This window comes from Solanum tuberosum, unplaced genomic scaffold (assembly GCF_000226075.1).
Source record: "Solanum tuberosum cultivar DM 1-3 516 R44 unplaced genomic scaffold, SolTub_3.0 scf00233, whole genome shotgun sequence".
Lineage (NCBI taxonomy): Eukaryota > Viridiplantae > Streptophyta > Magnoliopsida > Solanales > Solanaceae > Solanum > Solanum tuberosum.
Window position 1 is genome coordinate 235,774 of NW_006239170.1, and position 24,952 is coordinate 260,725.

At 30.8% G+C, this 24,952-nt stretch overlaps 2 protein-coding genes across 2 annotated transcripts; both read left to right on the forward strand.

Moving 5' to 3' along the window:
* Window positions 1-6,320: 6,320 nt before the first annotated feature.
* On the forward strand, window positions 6,321-8,485 carry LOC107062615 (receptor-like protein 12; the record flags this gene model as incomplete). The annotated part of the gene is made up of 1 exon (XM_015313469.1): window positions 6,321-8,485. A coding segment is annotated over one exon (2,034 nt), but the record flags the coding sequence as incomplete, so codon positions are not given.
* Window positions 8,486-21,658: 13,173 nt separating this feature from the next.
* Window positions 21,659-23,636, forward strand: LOC102597668 (syntaxin-31). The gene has a single exon (XM_006357427.2). It carries the CDS (start codon window positions 21,702-21,704, stop codon window positions 22,800-22,802), a length of 1,101 nt encoding a protein of 366 aa, XP_006357489.1. The 5' UTR covers window positions 21,659-21,701; the 3' UTR covers window positions 22,803-23,636.
* Window positions 23,637-24,952: the final 1,316 nt, after the last annotated feature.

The following is a 24,952-nucleotide window of genomic DNA, read 5'->3' on the forward strand; positions in this document are numbered from 1 at the left end:
AATAGTCAATATCTTTAACGACAATTGTTTAGTGGCAATCACAAGTTACCATATTCATTGTTAAAATGTCATAATTTATCGCCTATGCATCCATTTTTTTTTTATCAATATTAATTTTATTGGTGTCAAAAGTCACAAGCTTTAAAGGCAACAAATATTTTAGTAAAAGAGAGTCCTAGCAACAAAAAATGTTGACAAATATATTACTATTAATTCATAAAACAAAATATATCTCATTAAATCTAAACAAATAAAGGAAAGTACTAATCCAAAATATTAATGTGAAAACTTAAGAAATAAACTTATTATTTGAAGTTCGATCTAATATAATCAATCCTATCGAATAATGTCTTAAAATTATCTCTGCAATTCTTCATTGTATTGAGACCTTCCACATTCGAATTTTTTAAATATCATATTATATAACCTGAAATAATAAATAAATATGTCAAAAAATGAAATGTAATATGTAAAAACATTGCCTGTAAATAATCTAAAAATTACAAGAAAGAAGCATTAGTATCACTAAGGCATGAAGAGTGTTCAGTTTGGGCCAACTCACATAGCGTTTGCTTCTATCCTGCGTTGAGAAATATTGTTAGGATACCTGCCAATTGATATTTAAGATTCATTTTGCGCCAGTTGTCTGTTGCTTTGGTAGTCTGTAACTAAGAGTGTACTTGCATTTTTTGTTAAAAAATTGTTTAAAATGAGGTGTTGGCAGTTGAAAGTAACTACAATTGATTGATTTGAACTAATTTTTGAATAGTGGCTGCTTTAGTGGAGAATTGAAATTCTTAAAGTAATTGACTTAGAGACAATATAAGGTTTGATAAGATCTCAGAGCTAATAGTATAAAAAAACTATCAGAGATATCTCCACTACCACATACAAACATATATTTTGTCTTGTCCCTTATAGCTACCACCATAACACAAATAGAGACTATTCCTTGCCCAACTACATATATAGATACTGTTGAGAGTAAATAAAAAGAGTGTTAGTATTTCCTAAAAGTAGTTAGTCTATAACTAACTCCAAGATTAGTTAGATAGTAACGGTCATAAGGTACTTTATATAAGAGAGACTTAGATGTAATTGTAAAAGCAGTTTTTCCCTTCTCTGATTGAGTTCTTTGGTTAATAAAACAAATACATAATTTCTCTCTTCTTCTTCTTCTTCTTCTTCTTCTCCTCTCTTCTTCTTTCTCTAGTTCTGGAAAATTCTTCCAAGAACAATTTCAGATACCACCATAATACACCCTTTTCAACTTACATTGTACACTTTATGATAAAAAAAAAGTTTAACCAAACAATGCAAAAGAGTATGAATAGAACAAGAAATCAACATTTTATTGAGGTATTTCGAGCATGATCTGATGCAGCAAGGTCAGAATAAGTAAATTCATTGCATCTGCACAAAAAGTTACATTTAGCTTAACTGCACCTAACTTGAGAAGAATTGACATTGGGAACACCTTTAAAACTTAATACACTTTATACCCACTTAATTTATTTTTGCTTTATTTTCTAGGGTTGGGCTTTTTAAAAAAGAAAAAGTGTGGGGTCATGGGTCTCTTTGGCTTTTTTAAAACTTGGGGTGTATTTGTGAATGTGGGGTCATGGGCTTATTTATTGTTTTTAAAACTTGGGGAAAAAATATAACACTACAAAAATATATTATAATCCCAATACATTTTTTTAAATATTATATTCTGATAAAATATTATTTGTTTATGAAAATTGAGGCGACGTTTCTTCTTCTCCAAGTGCAATGTCCTGATTTTCATCTTCATCTTCCCCATACACTTCTCTTCCATCTCTTCCAGTGTAATCATACGCTACTCTTCCCCATACACTCTCTTCCATTAACTTATACAAATTTTTCTCACTTTTCATCGTCCTAAACCCCTCTCAAATCGTCATCTTTTTTTTTCAAGCTTCTACTCCAAGTTCAAAGCTTTCATCTTTGGTAAGTTGATTCTTCTTTAATGGTGTTTTTCGGTATTTTTTAGCCATATTTGGTTGTTTATTTGGTTATAGTAGTGTAATGATTTAATGACTCATTTTTCTGGACTGTTTTTCTTCATTTTCTTGTTTAGGATGAATTTTTTCGCCGTATTCCATGAATATTTGTGGTCTCTAATGACGTTTTCGTTTGGATATAAATATTTGACCCTATTTGGTTGGGATCTCTATTTGGTTGCTTATTTTTAAAAAAAAAAATTATGTTTATCTCGCCTATTGATTTTGAAATTTTTACTAAACTTTGATCGACTTTAGTGGCGTTTCTGTCAATCACAATGTTGATTTCTGTTGGATCTGCTATTTATTTTGCATGTTTTATTGGAGGTTTACTCTGGTTATGTTAATAAACTAATGATCGATAAATATGTTTTTTCTTGTAGATTATAAAGTATGGCTAAAACTAGAGGTGGAAGAACTAAACCATCTACTCTTGTTGCTCTTAGAAGTAAGAAACGAAAGGCTAGAGAAGTTTTAAAAACTTGTAAAAAAAAAAATTGTAGTCGAAGAATTCGAGCCTGATTCAGTTTCTGAAACAATGGCGGAGATTGACAACTACCAGGATAGTTGTGCTGATGCTAGTGATAATGTTGAGAGTAGTGAAGGAGAAAGTGATAGCGAGGAGAGCAGTCGAGACACTAGTCGAGATGAGGATGATCCTCTATCCTTGCCAATTGGTGCAAGAGATATCTCAGGACGTTGTTAGATAAATTAGGATCGTTTCTAACAAATATCTCTGTAAGATCAAGGATGACAGTTTATCGTGAGTTTCAAAAAATTCTGATTCAACAAAAACTATATAATGAATTTATGGGTACTTGCTTTGGACATTTGAGGCACATTCCGAATTATTTTAAGTTTAATGGACAAATTGTCCATTATATGTTGTTGCGACTTGTCAAAAATGAGTTTAAACAAGTCATATGATCATGTAAGAGTCCACATACATTGGGTGTGGTGATTAGAGATGTATGAGAAAGAGTTGTAGTTATACAATCAACATCCTTAGAACAATATTTGAGAAAATATAAGTATGATGTAACTTGTTATGTGTGGTTATACAATCAATATCTTTAGAACATAAGCATGTGATCACGTATGAGTCTACATAAATTGGGGTGGCAATCAACAATGTGTGGTTAAACAAGTGATATCCTCACAACATACTTATGTTTTTTCAAATATTGTTCTAAGGATGTTGATTGTATAATCACAATTCTTCCTCATACATCTCTAATCACCACACCCAATTTATGTGAACTCTTACATGATTATATGACTTGTTTAAACTCATTTAATTGAATAAATTTCAAAAATATAATTTATTATTGTCTTTTTTAAATTCTACTAGTTTTGGTCTATATATAAGTGTTTGATTCTAGTAGGTGAAGTATCGACAATGCTTTAAAATGGGAGTTAGAGTTGTAGATGCATGGTTATGAGTCTAAGTGGGAGATTGTTAGGATATACTATTAACCATGCGTTTTGATATAGTATTGTTGACACTCAATTTTGAATCTCCGCATATAGATTAATTATCAAGCTTCTTCAATTTCAAACGATTTAAAATAATTAGTTTTAGAAAATTTCAAAAAAAAAAAAAGGTTTGCAAGTTATTTTTAATAGTTTGTCACTTTTTTAATTTTTAAATAATAATATGGCTCTTATATAATTTTGTATATAATTAATATATTTTATGAATATTCAAAAATCGTCTCAAAATTTTTTAGTTTTACTTAAATAGTTGGTTAATTGGTTTAGTTAATTTATACTTATATTTTTGAGTTATTAGTTTATAATTAGATTAATTATTTCATTTCGTTGAAGTTAAGAAGCTCATTAATTAATTTGTATTAATTCATCTTGTTTAAGTTTTAACCAAATTCGTTGATTAAATTCGATTTGGTTACCATTGAATTTATTTGGGGCAATTATTTAACTACTAATTTCGCCAACTCTAATCAATTCATCTTAAACTCATCAAAAGGCCAAATTTTGGGCCTTTTCTCTAACTTTTCCAGCAAACCCAACCCCTAGTCAAACAATTCCAGCCCACTTTTAACAATCAGCCCATCAGCCCAACTCCCTTAATTCCAATTTTTCTCCAATTGCCAGCCCAAATACCCATCAACAGCAATACAACATACAATACAATCAGCAGCAATACAGCTACCCCACCCCTCTACGTTCTTCTTTCACGCAGAAACGCGACCCAACTCGAGACCCAGAATAACGCAGCAAATCCAGACGCGAAACCCAGCCCAGAAAATCATGACCCGAATCGCAAACCAGCAGCCCGCGTCGTCCTCTCCCTCTCTCCTTATCCTCTCCGTACGCAAATTGTACTCAATTCATCCAGATGAAGCAATCTCACAGCTTCTTCGTCCTTCATCTCTAAATCGGACGGCCATAATGCCCATTCCGTTAAAATTTGTGCGATTCGTGGCTGTCCAACCTTATTCTCAAAGAATTTTTGAATTTCGAATTTGAAATCCTTATCCTTTTCTACCCGATTTCCCCCCAAATCTGCCCTAGTCCTTCTCCTATAAATACTCCACCGTCTTCACTGTTCAAAGGGGTTTGTTTTTTGGGAGGCGGCTGATGTTTGAGTGTGAGAACAGAAACCAAAATAAACTCAAATAGCGCGTAAAAACAAGACGAAAGCCAATGTTATCAACGTTTGAGCTAGAGTCGGTATATCTTTTAGTCTAGAGTTTAGTCTCTTTCTCGTTCGCTATTCATTGGAGTCTGCCCGGAGTTTTACTTTTAAGGGAAAATGCACAAGTACATTCCATCTATGTCCGAAATTTCAGATATACGTTTATACTATATTAAAGTTTTATTATTCTTCAAACTTATTTTATAAATAATTTTTTACCTTTTTTTGACCTACGTACTTTATTATCCTTCGAACTTATTTTATAAATAATTTTCTATCTCTTTTCGACCTACGTGACACTATCTTTTGGGCCTAGAGCGTATTGACAATTTTTTCAAGTTAACTGGTTGATAGTGCCACGTATGTCGAAAAGGGTTAGAAAATTATTTCTAAAATAAGTTCGGGGATAATAAGACCTTAGTATAGTATAAATGTGTCTCTGAAATTTTGGGCATAGATTGAAGTTACTTATGCATTTTTCCAACTTTTAATATATACATTGAATTAGGAATTCCGTTAAAAAAAAGAATCTCTCTTCTTTTTTTTTGCATCTCTTTAATTCCATACATTCTACCTATCTTTAGTTTAACATTATAAAATTCAAAAGTTCTCTTACTTTCTTAGATTCCGTGACAAGTAAAAATAAGAGAAATGAAAGTTGAAACGAGAGTAAAATGAAAAACGTGCCAATTAAGAAGACTATTTAACTAATTCATGTCCCAATAAGTCATGGCCAAATAATAGATAGAATATTTTAGTCTATGCTCTTTTTGTCTATATTCACACGTTAGTTGTTACAGGTGGTAAAATAATTCTATAAATCATAGCATCAGATATGCAGTTGTTAGACTTTCAGATTTTTCATTTGATCTTTGTCTGTACTTTGATCAATATTCTGAAGATGAGTGTATCTAAAAAATTCATTCAACAGCTTATTCTGTTTGACATATTCGTCGCGCTGTCAGTTACCTGTGATGTTGTGTTCAGTTCAGGAGTTGGTGATGGGAATATCAAGTGCCTTCAAACGGAATTAGAAGCTCTTCTCAGTTTCAAACGGGAGTTGTTAGATGTCCGTGGACGTCTTTCTTCATGGGGAAATGAAGGATTTAATCAAGATTGTTGCACATGGAGAGGTGTCCAGTGTGACAATCAAACCAGTTATGTCATTAGACTCGATCTTCGTGGTCCTTCTGGTCTCAATGCATCCGTTGCCACTGCGCCATTGATAGGTAAGATAAGTCCTGCCTTACAAGAATTGAAGCAATTAAAGTATTTGGATCTTAGTTACAATCGAATTTCAGGAGGTATACCGGACTTTCTTGGTTCTCTGAGTAAGTTGGAATACCTTAAACTTATCTTGTGTTGGTGATGATTTTACGGCAGTTCCTAAACTTGGCGATCTTTCTAGCTTAAACACCCTTGATTTGAGCTATAATGATTTCCTATCTGTGAATAACCTTGAATGGATTTCGCGTCTTTATCAATTGAGATACCTTGCTCTACGTTATGTTAATAAATCTGAATAGTTGTGTATATACCTGGCTGTTTAAGTTAAGCAATCTGACTCACCTTGATCTCTCTGGTAATACTTTATATGGTCAAATTCCTGATGCTTTTTGGAGTATTAAAAATCCTTAAAACACCTTGATCTGTCTCGGAATGCGCTTGGAGGTGGCTTCCCTAGATGTCTTGGTAACAGTAGTAATTTGAAGTTATTGCTACTGTCTTCCAACAATCTAGACGGGCAGCTTCCTGAGATAATGAATAACTTGTCATGCGTGTCACATTCTCTCGAGTATCTGAACTTAGAAGAGAATCACATTGGTGGTTCACTGACTGATATTGTAGCTAAGTTTGCATCTTTGAGAGAGCTGAGGCTTGGACGTAATAAGTTGAATGAATCCATCCCGGGAGCTGTTGGAAAACTACCAAGTCTTGTTCTTTTGGATTTATCTTGGAACAAAATCACGGGATCAGTGCCTGATCTTTTTCTGTTATCGTCGTTGAGGGAATTATATCTTTCTCATAATCAGTTAACTGGTGTAACGGAGAGTATTGGACGTCTTTCCAAACTTGAGAAGTTGTACCTTGACTTCAATCAGCTTGAAGGCACAATAGCTGAAGCTCATTTGTCCAAGCTCTTGAAATTACGTGAGCTGGACCTCTCTTATAACACTCAACTACATATTCGAGTCAGTTCAGATTGGATCCCGCCTTTTCAGCTGGATCTCATTCGTTTTACCCACTGCAAATTGGGTCCTCAATTCCCAAACTGGCTGCGGAATCAGAACAACATTTCCGAGCTTGAATTTTCAGCCTCTGGAATTTCAGGTAACGTTCCTAGTTGGTTCTGGGAACAGTTACCTGGATTGACCTTCTTAAACCTTTCTTACAATGATATAGGAGGAAATGTACCAGATCTCTCAAAGAAGATGACTGATCTTCTTTGCATAGATTTGGCTACAAACAAATTCACCGGTCCAGTACCACGTTTTCCTACCAGTGTTATAACAGTTGATCTCTCCAACAACATGTTTTCCGGTACCATCTCCTTCATTTGTGACAATTTTGATTACTTGGGATATCTTGACCTCTCAGACAACAGATTGTCTGGAGAGCTTCCTCACTGCTGGACGCTTAGAAGTATCGTGCATCTTAACTTAGGGACTAATAACTTCTTCGGGGAGATACCTGATTCGATAGGCTCATTGCAGACGATGGGAATGCTGCATCTTCAAAACAATCATTTGACAGGAGAACTACCTCAGTCCCTGGCAAATTGCAAGAAGTTAAGGGTTATAAACGTTCAGTCTAATAACTTGTCTGGTGAAATTCCAGAATGGATTGGGAGTAACATATCTGATATCATTATTGTTATCTTAAAATCCAACAGGTTTAGTGGAAGCATACCTTCAACCATATGCCAGCTAAAAGAACTTCAAATCTTGGACTTATCTGAAAATAAGATATCCGGGATCATACCAAAATGTATCAACAACCTCACTGCAATGACGGAAGAAGAGAGCACAATGCACCAAATAAAGAGTTGGTATTTTCAGGTCGATGATCAAGGTGAAGTCAAAGTAAATGCCTCATACGATGAGACTGCAGTTTTGATGTGGAAGGGACGACAATTTGAATACAGCAGCATACTTGGTATGGTGAAGAGCATCGATCTTTCAAGCAACAACATGGTGGGAGAAATCCCGGTTGTAATTACATCTCTTGTAGGTTTGCACGGTTTGAACCTGTCGAGCAACAACTTAACCGGCAGCATCCCTCTGAGGATTGGTGAAATGAGGGCACTAAATTTCCTTGACTTAAGCATAAATGATCTTACAGGGGAAATTCCAGCTAGCCTTTCACAGTTAAGTCACCTGGGAGTCTTGAACTTGTCATACAACAACTTGTCTGGTCGAATACCTCTAGGCGAACACTCACTGACTTTCAACAACAGATCCTACATTGGAAATCATGGACTTTGCGGCTATCCACTAACAGACACTTGCTCTCTGGAGGAACTGCCTCGAGATTCAACGTTGAGTGATGAGGATGAGTTTATAACTCCAGAATTTTATGTTAGTATGGGAATCAGCTTTATTTCTGCATTTTTGGGAGTTTCAGCTCTGATCTTAAATAGAAGGTGGACTTATGGTCCACTCAGGTACTAGGAAATCAATAATGTAACATCACACAGTTAAATGCAGCTTTACTTACATACCAATTTGTTAAGGGCACATACAACAACCTTTTTTATTGCAGATTTAAGTATAATAATGAGCTCATCTTCAATCCCCTTCAATTTGTTAAGGTGGCGTTGTAAAAAGAACTCAAAGACCTTCGATTTGATATCTTATGGGCCACCTAACTCATTTTGTGCTGAAAGTTATGGTCATTTGAAGTTGACCCAAAACTTAAAAGAAGGAGCTATGTAATCTCGAGTTCTGAAACTTTGCACTTGCCTGAATTTTTATTCCTTGTGCATTGTACACCACACGAATCAGCTAATCCTCGAATATTTATACTGTACAAGTTGTTTTATCTAACCTTTATAGACTGTCATTATATAAATCGTTTAATATAACAGATGACTGTCGTTTTCTCTAGCAAAACCATTCATTTTAAGGAACACCATAGATCATCTGAATGCAAGCAAGAGCAAACCTCATCCTCTGACTCCCTTTGTTAATTGGGGTATACATGGGATGTAGGATTTGATATAGTTACTTAGCTAGGGTTTGGACATAAATTTTGGGAGTAGTTTTTTAAAATTTATCTTCAAATATCTGTTTGACAATGAAACCTTTCTCAGACCAGTTTTTGAGACTTTTGTTGAAGTAGAATTTATTGTTGAATAAGATTATATATTTACGTTTTTCTTTTCTTTTAAATTATATTTATTATGTTGAAATTTGACATAAGAGTATCATGTTAAAATTTTTATTTTGAATTTAAAACTTTTGTTATATTTTCAATTTCATTTGTTTTAGTAGTATTGACTTGATATTTCACATTGCGAGTGAGTTATTTTTTTTACTTAGACTTAATAGATTGTCTTTTTGTCAAATATTTTCATAATTTATGATATTATATTTATAATATTAATCTTTTGGTCAGACATGTATTTTATGATGCTTATAGAAATCTTGTACTTTTAATTTAATTAAATATACTAATTTAAAAAATATAATTTTTTTATAATATTAATTAAGAACATATGTTTGTTGATTAAGATATTTTCAAAAGATAATATATATATCTTAATTATTCAATTTAATATCATTTATAAAATCTTTTATTTAATAATATAATCTTATAATTATAATTGTGCAACTAAACAATCTCTCTATATATATAAAGGAGGAAATGAAAAATCTGATGTGGCATAGTTCTTTGATCAGTATTTCTAATTATCTTTTTTCTCAGATTTTTTAGAATTTTCTCTTGATTTTAAAATTTAAAATATTATATTGAATTAATGTTGATCTATTTATATTTTTCTTTATTATTACTATTGATATAAATGTAGCAATCAATGTAATAATTATTGAAAATTAGTTTGTTTCTTCTTCATTGAAATATAAGCGTTATTTTCTTTCTTTAATTAGACCTAATTATGTGATCATTTAATTAATTATTAATCAGTTTTATTCTTTACCATACTAATCAGTATAGACAAAGCATACATACCCATAGATAGGATATTCTTTACCATACTAATTAGCTCTTCTCTTAAAATTATTTTGTTTTCCTTGTATTGTGTATGTTTCTATAAGGAAATGTAGAAATTAATGTAGTAATTAAGAAATTTAAAAGGTAAGTTTCATTGCAAATTAATAAATGCAAAAATGTGAAAAGTCATTACATTTAATGGCATACAAATTATTATGCTTTGCAGTTACATCTTGTTTGCACATATAAATATAAATATAAGAAACATTGCAAATGATAGAGTAGCTCAATTAAGGTTGGGTGATGGTTATATTTGAGTGACTATTTTTGAAGGTGAGATTATCTATTTTATTTTATATGAATTGATGGTAAGTGTATCAATTGTCTTTTATTTATGCATTTTTTAAGGGAATTTATTAAAATATATGAGTGTTTATAAAAATGTGAATTATGAAATATGATTTTATATTTTGCAGGAGCAAGTGTTACTTGGAGTCTCAATTCTATTTTCTTTTATATGAATATTTTTAAAGGTGAGATTATCATTTTCTTTTATATGAATTGATGCTACGAATATCTATCTTCTTTTATTTATGCATTTTTCACAAGGAATTTATTAAAAGATACGAGTGTTTATGAAATGTGAATCCTAAATTATGATTTTATATTTTGTCGGAGAAAGTGTTACTTGGAGACTCAACTAAAAAGATTGCTACAAAATTCACACATACAAAAGAAGTTAGAATATCTATTTTCTTTTCTATATACATTTTTCAGAAGTAGCATACTAAAAGACACGAATATTTATAAAATGTGAACTATAAACTATAATTTAAATTTTGCAGGAGGAAGTGTTATTTGGAATCTAAACCTAATAGACACATTTTGAAAGTCAATAACAAAAAAAGGTTGCTAAAAAATTACACATACCAAAAGAAAGTGAGAATATCTATTTTCTTTTTTATATACAATTTTCATAAATAACATATTAAAAGATATGAGTATCTATAAAATATGAATTGTTAACTATAATTTTATATTTTTTAGGAATAGATGTAAATTCAAGTTCGAAGGAAACGTATTAGAAGCCCATAAACAAGAAAATGTTGCTCAAAAGTTCACACAACAAAAGATGTTACTCGTTAATTATGAAGTGTTATTCTTTTAATTGTGTATTTATCTTTTATCCTTTATAATTGCCCAAGGAAAAGGAAGTCATATTTGGGGGCAAGACAATGTGAAGAAAGAACAAGACACCAAAGAGTTTGCTTCAATATTTTTTTATTATTATATAATTTCATAAGGCACAATGATATGATCATAATGAGAAAACTTAGTAGGCATTAAGCCACTTTCATTGTACAATTTTTTTAAAAAACAATTGTTATTTTCAAAATGTAAATAATTTATGAAAATTGGAGTTTTGTAATGCAAGTTCTAATTATTTTTTACATTTTGTCAACAATTTGAAGTGAAAATACATTTTGAGTTGAATTTTAAAACTCCGTAGTCAATATCTTTTTCGAAGTTGAAATTCAAAAATAAAATAAAAAAATTAATGATCAAATGCCTCCTTTAATAACTAATGATTGGATAGGCATGAGAGAGATATTAATTTGCAAAGAAAATGGAAAAATATTGATAGTTTAATTTTTTAAATTATTTCCTACCGTATGATATACATTAATTATTTTTCTAACAAAAATTTAGTTTCTTATTGTTTGTAGTTTTTCTGTTTCTTTTTTAAATTTAGTCATGAAAACTTAAAATAATAGAATGGTCTAATGATAAATTGACAATTCAATGATATTTGATGAAATCATAAAAATATATATGATATTTTTTAACTTGAGGCACATAAAACAAAGAAAATGTGTCTTAAAATAATTATTAGCCACCATGTATTCTAAGTACAACTTTAATTTTCAATATTATTTATTTCTTATGTTTCTTTTATTTTATTTTTGTTTTTCAAGTTTAAATAGCTAATTTAAATAGATTGTTTTGCCTTTATATTGAAATGTTTTTTACCAATACTTCAAGATAGTTTTTTGTATAGAATGTTAAAAGAATTATAAAAAGATGATAGAATCATAAATGATATTTCTTACGTAGTATTTTTTATAGTGACTCTAGAACTAATTATTTATATACATTATGGTTTAGCTAAAATTACCACTTTGTTTAGACGAGCAAAAGAAATTATTTTATAAAATTTTAAAATAAATGAAAGGAAAAATTATGTATAGATAAAAGATTAGACTAGCAAAACTAAAAAAAAAAAATTTCGTTACAAAAATAAGGAGCATAAATTTTAGTGATATAAAAAATATTTTCAGAAGATAAAAGACTCTTAAGCGATTTAAAATTATAAAAGATATAAAACTTAAATACTAATTATAAACTTAATTAAAACTTGAAATTTGAAATATTTAGTCATTAGGATGACACTACAAATATATAGAATATTTTAAATAGTTAATTATTCTAAAAAGTTATTTAGTGAATTTAACGAGCTATTATAACCGCGCGAAGCGCGAATAAGTTCATACATTTATAATTACACCGTAGTTACTATTCCCTAGTAATTCCAATTACTAGATAGTTTTCAAATATACCCACACATGCGACAATTTTCAGTTTCACCTCGACCCAAACGTGGCACATCGATAAAAATAGGACAACTGTATAGTAATTTCATTTTACACTTATTTAATATCATCAAATGTACATAATTTTAGATATTATCAGCTCATTGAAAAAATATTTATATTTATATTAAAGTTTTTTTGCACTGTTTAGAGTATTTATGTTAGTATTACCTATTTATAAGTGAACAACACATGATACGAATTACGACCACAACATCTTCTAATTGTACATTAAATTGTAAGAGGGATATTATGCATTAGAAATCAACTAGCTTGGATTCATTGGTTGAGATTCTCATATTAAATTTCTTGGTTTTAATTCTATCGAGTTGATTCCATTTGAATATTTATAGGATGTGTCATTTTGAGAGGCTAAAATAAATATAATTGTGAAGTTAATGCAAATTGGTGCTAAGTAAAGCTAACCTAGAATAATTTATACTCATAAAATATCAACATTCTTATTATTAATATACAAAACTAATGCATATATTATTTTTAGTAATACATTTTATCAAGACCGTACATTACACGAGTACATATACTAGTATTTTTAAAATAATACGTAACATCTAGTCCTTGCTTGAATTAATATCCCACTATAATAATGGATGGAATAACAAAGGACAAATACAGAATAGTGTGTTAGCCTAGTGTCATGATCCGCCATTAAAATAAGACATGACTATAAAGGGGGAAGAAACTAGAGTTGCATGTGTAGAGATTTGTGGAAGACTCTAGAACTCCCTAGATATTTCCTTGGAAGACTTACATTGGAAGAAGAATAGCCCTTAGTGGAATACACTAGAGAAGTATGGAGATCACGCAAGAAAGGTTATACAATCACATGGAAAGTCCTTGAAATGTTCTAGAGAATTTTAGAATATGAACTAAATTGTAAATATGTAGAGATTTGTAAGTAAATATTATTTACATGTAGGCCCCTAGTAAGTAGTATAAATAGTGAGTCTCTCATTTGCAAAGGCATCCAACAAGTTGTAAGCATTCTCCAAGCAATATACAAAGTCTTCTTAAAAGGTCTCTTGTCTTTCTTTCATTTTCTTAGCGGTCTAAAGTTTCAAAGAGCTTACTTGAGCTTACAAGATCGTGAAAAATTTGTAAGTAAGTTATCAAATGCCGCATTGAGCTTTAGTGAAACTCTAAGTCCGTGAAACTAAGCTCACCTTGTTTGAGTGGCTCATTTACAAGTTCTGGCATCTAATTTAATTAAATGTAAATTAATTGTTTGTCAATTCTTAATAATTTTCCTCTTGGTTAGATGTATCACCTTTTTCATAGCTCATTTCTTCTTAATTGAATGTTGTTGATGGAGGAGTTGTCTCAAGATGGACCAATAATTCAACAACGACTAACACAAAAAATCAGCCCTAAACATCTAGTCAAGTTTCAGGACTATCATTTTTGTCCTGAGTGTTGCTACACGGATAACGAAGAAAACTTCGTTCAATGGGTATGTTTGTTAAATTACATTTTGAAGTTGTCGATAAAAATTTTGTTTTAACATATATTCTCTTTGTTTCAGGTTTTCCGTCTCAAAAATTTAATTGTGAAAGTCGCATGAAATGGAGGACTTGTTATGAGCATCTGGAGAATAGCTCTATTGGACTGAGTTTCCCTTCTGTTGGCCGTCAATCCATTGAAATTATAAAGGATTTATCAAGGTCATGCATAAGCCGCGTTTCTGGGAATTATATGGCAACTTATTAGAACCATATATTAGTTAATTTTAGAATGTATGTCAAATCTTATCATTTAGAAATATTAATAGATAACTGTCAAAAACCTTGTCTGGTCTCTTCTATTAGACCACGAATATTGTTTTATTTTCACAAAGGCCTTTAAAGCCCTGTTGAGTGTTTACAGACCTTATATTCCAATGAGTGAATTGTTCATTGAGAAGTAGCTAATCTTGTCATTTGATTCCACTTTTTTCTCTAGTGGATTTTGCATATCTGTTTTTTTTTCAATCTTGTTGTTGTGTACCTCTGTTTTATTATACAACTCTTCCTCATGTAAGTTTGTACTTTTATTGTGTTCATCATTATCATCCTTAATGTCTATATGTTCATCTTTTATTGTTGTTGATTCTGATTCAACTCATTTTTTAACAGTCTGCTCATTGTTTGTATTTATATTAAATTGTGTATAGACTTCTGTATTCCACTTTCTTCAGTCTGATTCTGTGATATTTTCATGTTCTCGTGTTCTTATTGTTTATCCATTACTAATTTGTTATCAGTTGTCTCCTCTATCTATCCAGGATCATCGGGTTGTTTATCCTTTAGTGACTTATCATCATGTGACCTATCATCATGTGACAATTTGATCTATATTCTTTTCCTTCTTCTATACAAAGTCCCCATTATACTTTTTATTTCTTGATTTGCATCAACACTCTGCTATTTGTTTCTTTTCTTTTTGTTCCCAACTAGTTTGCCCTTATTCTTGTTGGTTGTTTAGTCAGTAACTCTTGGCTTTGTTCCATTCTCTGTCTTGTTCTTTACCAAGTGATGTTTCAACCTATTATTTTGTTGTTTTAATATTCTTTCTACTTTGTTCTTGTTCCTTTTGGTTGTTGTTATGCCTTTCAGATAACTCATCTTCTTTCCCGTGTCAAACGTGTTCTTGTTTTCTACCTTTTCTTCTTTTCTAAAGAAGATGATTGATAGGAAGAGAAGAGATCAGTAGAGTAGTCTTATTCAACCTGATTTACAATAGGTAAGGTATAAAGTATTTATAGGAGGAAAATTAGTATATATAACTAACCTTTATAACTAACTTAACTACTTCAATGTTAAGAGTAACAATATACTTAACTGTTTTAGTAACTAATAATACTTCTAACTCTATCTATTTGTTATCCTCAACACTTCTCCTCAAACTTGGTGTTATGAAGATGTTGAAGACACCAAGTTTGGAAATGAGATACTCATGTTGCACTCTGTTTAGACTCTTGGTTAGTGCATTTGCTGGTTGTTCATAAGTTGGAATGTACATAGTCTTCATTAGGCCTTGTTGGATTTTTTCCCATACAAAATGACAATCTATCTCGATGTGTTTTTTACGTTCACGATATACAAGATTGACAACTATTGTAAAGCCGTTTTGCTATCACTTTATATATTGACAGGTAGATAAAGTTGTATAGCAGGATCCTTGATCAATCCAATAAACTATGTAAGCTCTGCAACTATATATGCTAAGCTCTTGTATTCAACTTTTGTTGAGTTCCTGGAGACTATGGATTGTTTCTTTGACTTCCATGATATCAAAGACTCTCTTAATTTTATCATGAAGCCCTTGACTGGCTTTCTTGATACACAACATGATGCCTAGTTTGCATCACAATATGTTGCAAGTGTATCCACATTGTTGCTGGATAACAATAATCCTTGTCTAGGATTATTTTTGATATACCTGATGATTCTTAAGACAACATTCATATGAGACCTTTTTGGGTTTTGCATGAATTGACTTAAGGTCTGTATATTGTAGGGTATGTCAGGTCTAGTTGTTGTAAGATACAATAATTTTCCTATAATCCTCTTATATGCACCTTGATCAGTCAATACATCATCATTATCATTTGTCCATTTTTTAGTGTGCTGATCATACTCTCTGGTTGTTACTCGGTGGGTGTATCCATAGGACTATATGATGGTTTGGCTGCACTTAGGCCAGTTTCAGATACTAGTTCAAGTGCATATTTCTTTTGATGCATAACAATGCCTTATTTTGATCTGGCAAACTTAATTCCTAGAAAGTACTTGAGCTCACCTAGATCCTTCATCTTAAATGCCTTGTGTAGGTTAGTCTTGGTTTCTATGATTTGATGTAGACTATCACCTGTAATAAGAATATCATCTACATACACCAATACTATTATCATACCAGTTTTTGTTTTTCGTGTGAACAAAGAGTGATCATACTGACTTTGTTGAAACTGACAGGTAATCAGAGTCGCAGACAATTTAGCATTTCATTGTCTTGGTGCTTCTTTGAGTCCATATAAAGATTTAGAGAGTCTGCATACGTGTTTACACTCCCCTTGGCTCTTGATTCCTTGTGGAAGATCCATGTAGGTCTCCTGGTAAGAATGCATTATATACATCCATTTGATGGATGTGCCACTGTTTGGCTGCTGTTATTTCAAGAACTCTTCTAAGTGTCACCATCTTCACTACTGGGCTAAATGTTTCTTGGTAATCAATACATTTTGTCTGACTATACCCTTTGGCAACTAGTCTTGCCTTGAATCTCTCTATGTCTCCTCTAGCTTTGTATTTGATTTTGAAAATCCATTTGCAACCTATAGGTTTCTTCCCTTCCGGCAGTGGTGCAATTGTCCATGCGTGATTGTTTTTCAATGCTTGTATCTCAGCTTGCATGGCTTCAACCCACCTTGGATCCTTTACTGCTTCTGTATAGGTTGTAGGCTCTACGACATTAGAAAATGTAGATAGATAAGCTTGATACTTAGATTTAAGTATTAAATAACTAAATATTAGTTAATCTTAACTTTAAGGGAAAAAGGGTCTGAAAAATACTCCAACTTTGACCGAGATTGTTGTTACAATATCAAACTTTATGGAGGACCTTTTACCCCTGCACTATTTAATAGTGTATTTTAAAGGTATATATGTGCCCACGTGACACGTTACGATTTATAATTATGCAATATTTATGATGTCCACGTGGGCACATATATACCTTTAAAATACACTATTAAATAGTGCAGGGGGTAAAAGGTCTTTTCCAAAGTTTGGTATCGTTACAACAATTTCGGTCAAAGTTGTTTATTTAATTTTTGTCAAGGTGGAATATTTTGTCCGTGGAGTGTGTTGTGACCATTTTTTAAAATAAAAGAGAGAGTGTATTACACACACTATGATGAGAGTGTAATAAAAGAGAGATATATGTTCTCAAACTATGAAAGTTTAGGTAGGAAACTCACACTCTCAATAATTTAAGTACGAAACTAAAAAAAGAATAATTTAGGTGTATTTTTTTTACCGTTTATCTCATTAAACTATCATCATTTTGTAAATTTAATACCAAAAATGTCTCTAACTAAAATTTGGTCTTTATAGTTTATACTAGTTTCTAGGTACGCGCATCGCGCGTGTAGTCAAGTGTACCCATTACTATAAACTTATAGTAAATGGCAATCGTGCTCCACATAAGTCCTTAGACATCTTATTATAATGTTTGACTTGTAAATGTTAAGTATTTATAGGATTTATGTTGCACTAAAAAGTATAAATGATGGTGGATATAGGAAGAGTTTTTATCAATTAGTGTTACACATATAATTGTTAGAATAGGAGTGTTTGTTTGAAAATTAAAATAGTTATCTAATTTTATATGGATCGTTGATAATGAACTTTATACTTTTAGATCTCTTTATTATTAATTAAAGAGGCAATATACTAATTCATGAGATAATGAACTAATTATAAATGCATGTATAGTCATTCAACATATCTGCCAAATATTTCATATTATCCATGTAAAACACAAATGATATGGCATATAATAAAATATCTAATATTTTATTGAGATAATTTTTTAATTTCATTTGGAAATAAGAAATATAATATTTTACATGTTCCACGCCAATAATTATATAAAGTCTAAATAAGTAATATCTATTTGGTTGTAATCTAGACACAAATTTCTTTATATAAGAAGAGAACATATTTAACTAAAAAGGAATAAGAAAATAATATTTAAAACTAATACAAAAATCACTTACAAATGGTCATCACTATGAGCGCTTTACATAACATAGTACAAATAATTCATTATTTTGTTGTAATTCATACAACATAATAAAACAAAAGTATTATTTCCTTCTAAACATTCTTTACAATTGATGCCAACTTTTCTTCCGCGGTCTATGCCTATGACCAGAAAGGAAATCAAAAAAGAAGAAAGAAATGATATTTCAAAGATGAGAAAATGGATCTTAATTTATAAGAGAGAATTGACATTAACATACTTTAGTAAGAAGGTCAGATATGAGATTTGTAAATTCATTTTCCTTTCTAGGTGACTTTAAATAGGAAAAACTTAGGTGAAGGGAGATGAAATGAAAAAAATAAAAGAGGCCTATCAGTGTCCTACTTAATTATGTAACCTTTGGTCTTCACCTATAATTCATTGAACAAGTTAATTAGGAGTCTGTTTGTCTTCTTGATAATAATTACTTATAACAATTTTAATATTAATTCACCATACAACATGAATAAATTGTAACCGAAAGAATTTGATAAATTTGATATTGGCTTAATGTGTAACTCGTAGTAATTAAAATTTACTATTTAATAATTATTTAACAATTTATTAGTTGATTAATAGTATTTGTATTTGATATAGGTACAAAATGGTAATCTAACTTTTGCCTAAAATTCTTTCCACTTTTAGGGCCCGTTTGGCCATGCGATATGGTATCATGATATGGAATCATGATATGGTATCATAATATGGAATCATGATATGAAATTGAAGGTTTGTTTGGACATGCGATATGGAATTTTTGTGTTGTATATTTTTTCATAAACATAAAAATTCCATAAGTTGTAAAACTATTAAAATAGCCTCAATTGTTTATTCAATCTTATCAAATAAACAAAAATTATAAAATCGCATAATAAATTATTACAAAGTTATTTGTTCTTCACTTAAGTAATTGTTTCATCTAACTTTAATTTAATTAAAAAATTGAACATAAATTGTACTTGATATGCTCATATCTCTCAACTACTCTTACAAATAACCTATAAAGTAGAAAAAAAACATACATTAGTGAGTAAATATTAACTTAGAAGTTAAATACACTAACTTGACTAAATATTAATAACTAATTGATCAAATTTTCCCAAGTCCTCAATCAATTGGACTTGATATTCTTCAGTCATGTGAACGAACATTTTGCGAATACTAAGATTAAGAAAGTGCGGCACCGCCAATGAAAATTGTCTTTTATCAATATTATGCTTAGTCATAAGATTAAGACGTTTTTTTTTATTATGAAAAATCGAAAAAGTATTACTCCCTTCGTTCTTATTTATATTCACCAAATGAATTTCTACTTTATCATTTATATTCACCAAATTTAAAGTAATAATAAATTTTAAAAAGTAATGATGTGATTATAAATTTTATTTACATATGAAACAAATGGTTAGTAGATATAAATGTGGGGTTGTTTTTAACAAAATATAAACTCATGGATTAATTATTATATTAAAATATCTCAAACCATGATATGAAATCACATGGTGATTCCATATCATGGTTTTTGGAGAATATGGTATCACCTCTCATGATATGGAATCATGAGATGGAATCAGCGTAAAATCGCATGTCCAAACGCTGATTTCATCTCACGACACCATATCGTGATATGGTATCGCATGGCCAAACACCTACTTAGTATAATATATATATATATATGAAATGTGATAATATAATAATAATATCTAATATGATATATGATATGATGATGATATGATTACTAAATTTTAATATACATATAGATTATAGATGATAAATATTATTAAATTAGATATTTTAATTAGGAATTAATCTAAGGAAGTGCAAAAATCGTTAACATTTTTATTAAAATGATACAATTTAATATTTAAATTAAATAGTTAAATGTTTTTATTACATTTTAATTTATAATAGGGGTAAAATCATAATTCAACTTTTAACTTTTTTTGTTCGCACTTATAATAATACTAGTAAAGAAAGCCCGGGCGCTGGCCGGGCCCAACATTAATAAAGTTATATTGTTACTCTCTCCGTCCCATATTAGATGAGAATCTTACTAAAAATATTTTTTTCATATTATTTGAGAACTTATTAAATTAGGATAGAATTAATTAATTCTTTTCCATTTTACCCCTACAATTAATATGACCATTCCTATATTGTATGTGTATTTTTTGTAACTCATTTCAATGTGCATTGATATAAACAAAGGGCAAAATGGTGAAGTCTTCCAATGTATTAATGATTTCTTAATCACCGTGTAAAGTTGGAAGTGCCCATCTAATATGGGACGGAGGGAGTATAGTTTATGTATTGTTATAAAAATAGTAAAGATTGTTATAATATATTTTGCTCATAAGTGAGCTAATATAGAAACTTATTTGTCATTTGTCTTTTTAATTTCAATTTTAAATAGCAAATAAATGTAGCAATAAGATTGAGGGTAGAAATGAAGCATATCTTTCTAAATTTAAGTAAAAATAAACAGAGTAGAAGTAACATTAGGGTTATCGATAGGACGATTCATTCGGTTACTTTAAAAAAAATTATATCATTCAATTTTTCAGCTATTTTATAATGTATAACCAAAATTAAAATTTTAAAATCATCCCAATCCTAATTTATGTGACACAAGCAGTACAAAAATTAGTCTTTTTTTTGTTGTCTTGTAGATATTTTAAGTTATTATTTATTGTAAATTATAGTACTTTTTATTAAAGTTTTTAATAACATATGTTACTTTTTATGTTTGAGAGTTAAACCAACTTTTTTTTTATATGTGTTTTGTCCTTTTCCATTTTCAAAAACTAATACTCTCTCCGTCCTAATTTTATACTCCCTCCGTCCCTATTTACTTGTCCATATTTCCTTTTTTAGTTGTCCCTATTTAGTTGTCCATTTTGACAAATCAAGAAAGGACAACAAATTTTTTCCTATTATACCCTTATTTACACTTCTTGAAAATTGTAAAAGTGTATGTTGTTTCCCTCCAATTTATTTCACTTGAATTCAAATAAGTGGTTTTAATTTTGAAGTGAAAAGTTGTCATAAGGATAAAATTGTAACTTCACTGTGTTAATCATTGTTGCCTTAATCTGTGTGTCATTTCTAAAGTGGACAACTAAAAAGGGACGGAGGGAGTATGTGTTTTGTCCTTTTCCATTTTCAAAAACTAATACTCTCTCCATTTCATTTTATATGTCATTTCTTTTTATAAATATATTGGTTATTCCCTCTTCTTATTGGAACACATGTTGACTTGTGGTGGTTGGTTATTCCCTCTTCTTATATAGTAATATATGATATGATATATGATATATGATATATGAAAATACAAGTAATTTTAATAAGTCACCCTTGTTTCTAGCCCCCAAAACATAAGGGAACTATAACTAGATGCAGAAGACTAAGCACAGACAGAAAGTTAAAAAGAATAGCCCACAACAAATCTTACAAAAAAAAATTCCCCATTTGCAATTAGATAGCGCAATGGCGTCTTCTGGAGCTTGGACTTATCGAGATCGAACTTCCGAGTTCACGTCTTTGTCCAAAACATTGAAGAAGATCGCAGGAAGTACCGGATCAGATCATGAATCACAACAGAATTTTGCTTCTTCTACCACAAAATTACTACCAATTCCAGATCGATCTGAATTCAACAAGAAGGCATCGAGAATTGGGTTGACGATCCATCAAACCTTTCAGAAAATCGATAGGCTTGCTAAATTGGCAAAACGATCATCGATTTTTGACGATCCAAGCAAGGAAATTCAGGAATTGACAACTTTCATAAAGAATGATATCACATCACTCAATGTCGGTGTTTCTGATTTACAAGCCCTTCAAGACATGGATGTAGCTGATGGAACTCATTCAAAAGATACAATTGTTCATTGTACTGCGATTTGTGATGATCTGAAGACGAGACTTATGGCAGCTACAAAATCATTCCAGGAGGCACTTACTATAAGGACAAAGAACATGAAAGCTCACGAAGATCGAAAACAAATATTTTCTACAAATCTCTCTAGAGAAAATCCTTTGAAACAACCTCCAAAGACCTTAGCAGAGCCACCTCCATGGTCAATTCCTACATCAGGAAGTGGTGGAAATGATGTTCAGGGCAGCAATCAATTAAGACGGAGATTGGCTTCAGACAATCCTCCATCTAACGAAATGGAAATGTCCATGTTACAAGATCAGGTTCCGAGACAAGAAAGTTACTCTCAGAGTAGGGCAACTGCTCTTCAAAATGTTGAATCAACTATTTCAGAATTGGGCGGAATATTCACACATCTAGCTACGATGGTTGCACAACAAGGTGAGCTTGCTATAAGAATTGACGATAACATAGATGAGTCATTAACAAATGTTGAAGGTGCACAAGGTGCTTTGTTAAAGTACTTAAATCGAATATCATCAAACAGGTCTCTCATGATCAAAATTTTTCTTGTTGTTATACTTTTTCTCTGTGTATTTATATTTTTTCTTGCGTGATGTCGGTTAGGAGAGGTGGATATTCACTGTCATTGTTACATGTTGTGGGCTTATTAGTAATCAAAAGGCCGATTTCGTTCAATAGCTTGCTCTGAGATGTGTAATACTTATCTGTACTTTGTAACATAGATGCTGCAGTCACAAATTTCTTCAGCCAAATTATGAAGATGTGAAAAAAAATTTAGAAACGATTGGGTAGAGTGAACAACTCTACTAAAGCTGACATTCTTAAGAGTCGAGTTTACTTTGGTGGAGTGAACAACTCTACTCAAGAATCAATCATATCACTATACTCGACTATGATGTGGGTGAAGTATCTTTAAAAGTATACTATAGATGTGTCATTTTCCACTAAAAGACTCACTATTGATTGGTGTCAATCTTTGGCGGACAAAATTAGTGCCAGAATCATATGCTGGATGGCTAGACAGAATAGAGTTGATTAGATCAGTGTTGTTTGGCATCCAGGCTTATTGATCACAATGCAGCCTGTTTCAAGTATGTTGTCATACAAGAATGGCATTGAGTTCAACAATGTACATAGTAAGTCCAAGACATCCACAAGCCTTCTTTTGAAGGCTTGCTTTGCAGGAGTGGTCTATGAGCATGTTGAAATGGTTCACTACATTCTTGGATCACAAAATTAGTGCCAGAATAACACTAACCAATGGTGAGTCTTATTGATCACAGTTGTTTTTCCTCTCACAGAAAGTGATCAAATTAATAGAAGCAACATCTACAAGTCATAATTGTTCCATGGAGAGGACTTGTGTGCCACAATGTAGCATGTGTCATGTTACTATTCGGTATATAAAGTCCTTAAATTGTGATTTAGTTTCATATTCTTATTTTTGACATACTCAAATTTTTTATTATTCTACAAGATATCAATGTTTGCTTTTGAGCAAGATATAATTTGTCACTCATCTTTTCAAACTTGAATTTTTGAAATTATTTACCCTTTAAGTCTGGTCAAGTGCATATTTTCTTTATTTCGTCTTATTAGTATTCCCACTATTCCATATTAACTGGATTTTTGGAGTTTTTCATTGTTCAAAGTTCAACATGAAAGTTTTGAATTTTTTTTTTATATTTGCGCTTTTCTTTAATGAAGTTTGATATTTTCTAGGAGATAAATTGCACTAATTGCAAAGTTATATGATGATATCATAAACGACAATAATGGAAATACTCCATCTGTCTGTAATTAGTTGTCCAATTTTCCTTTTTACTTGTCCTTTTTGACAAATCAAGAAAGAATTTTTTTTTTATATTTGCGCTTTTCTTTAATGAAGTTTGATATTTTCTAGGAGATAAATTGCACTAATTGCAAAGTTATATGATGATATCATAAACGACAATAATGGAAATACTCCATCTGTCTGTAATTAGTTGTCCAATTTTCCTTTTTTACTTGTCCTTTTTGACAAATCAAGAAAGAATTTTTTTTTTATCAATTATACCCTCAATTAATTAATTTTGAAAATGGTTGAACTTCTTGAAAATCTTAAATTTTTAATTCATTCACTTCATAATTAATAGGGGTAAAATGATAAATTCACTATGTTGATCATTATTTTCTTATACGTCAATCCAAAGGTGGACAAGCAATTAGGAACAATATGATTTAAATTGTGTTGTTTAAGATTTTTTTGGGAAAGTGTGCATTGCTCAAAGGAGGACATATTTATTCATTATATTTACCCTAACATAATGCATAGTCATTCATTGTTTTTAATTTAAAACGTTGAATGAGCTAATTGTGTTAATTCTTTGATCCAACCTAAGCATAAAATTAAAATCTCCTTCCTCATTGACAAGTTCTCACATTTAGACCCTTAGGACTAGGAATAGATAAATTAATAATAAGGTAGTACTTTCAATAGCACACTACTATAAACCCCCCCTATGCATCCTCTACCATGTGAATAACATTAAATATTGGACGAAAGAGTGTTGAACAAAAATATAATCAATTTCTCAATAATTTTTGTTTGATACATTTTTACAACTTTCTTTCAAATCTCTGCATTTTAATGAATATTTTGTGTTTTTTTAACTCTTTCTTATTGGAATCACATATGGTTAGGGATGGCAATGAGGGCTGGGCGGGGTGGGGCGGGGCAGGGCAAAACAGAAACTGGGCGGGG

What these genes read in the sequence shown, in the direction of transcription:
- LOC102597668 (XM_006357427.2), top strand. Translation starts at nt 21,702, where the DNA reads ATGCAGAAGACTAAGCACAGACAGAAAGTTAAAAAGAATAGCCCACAA.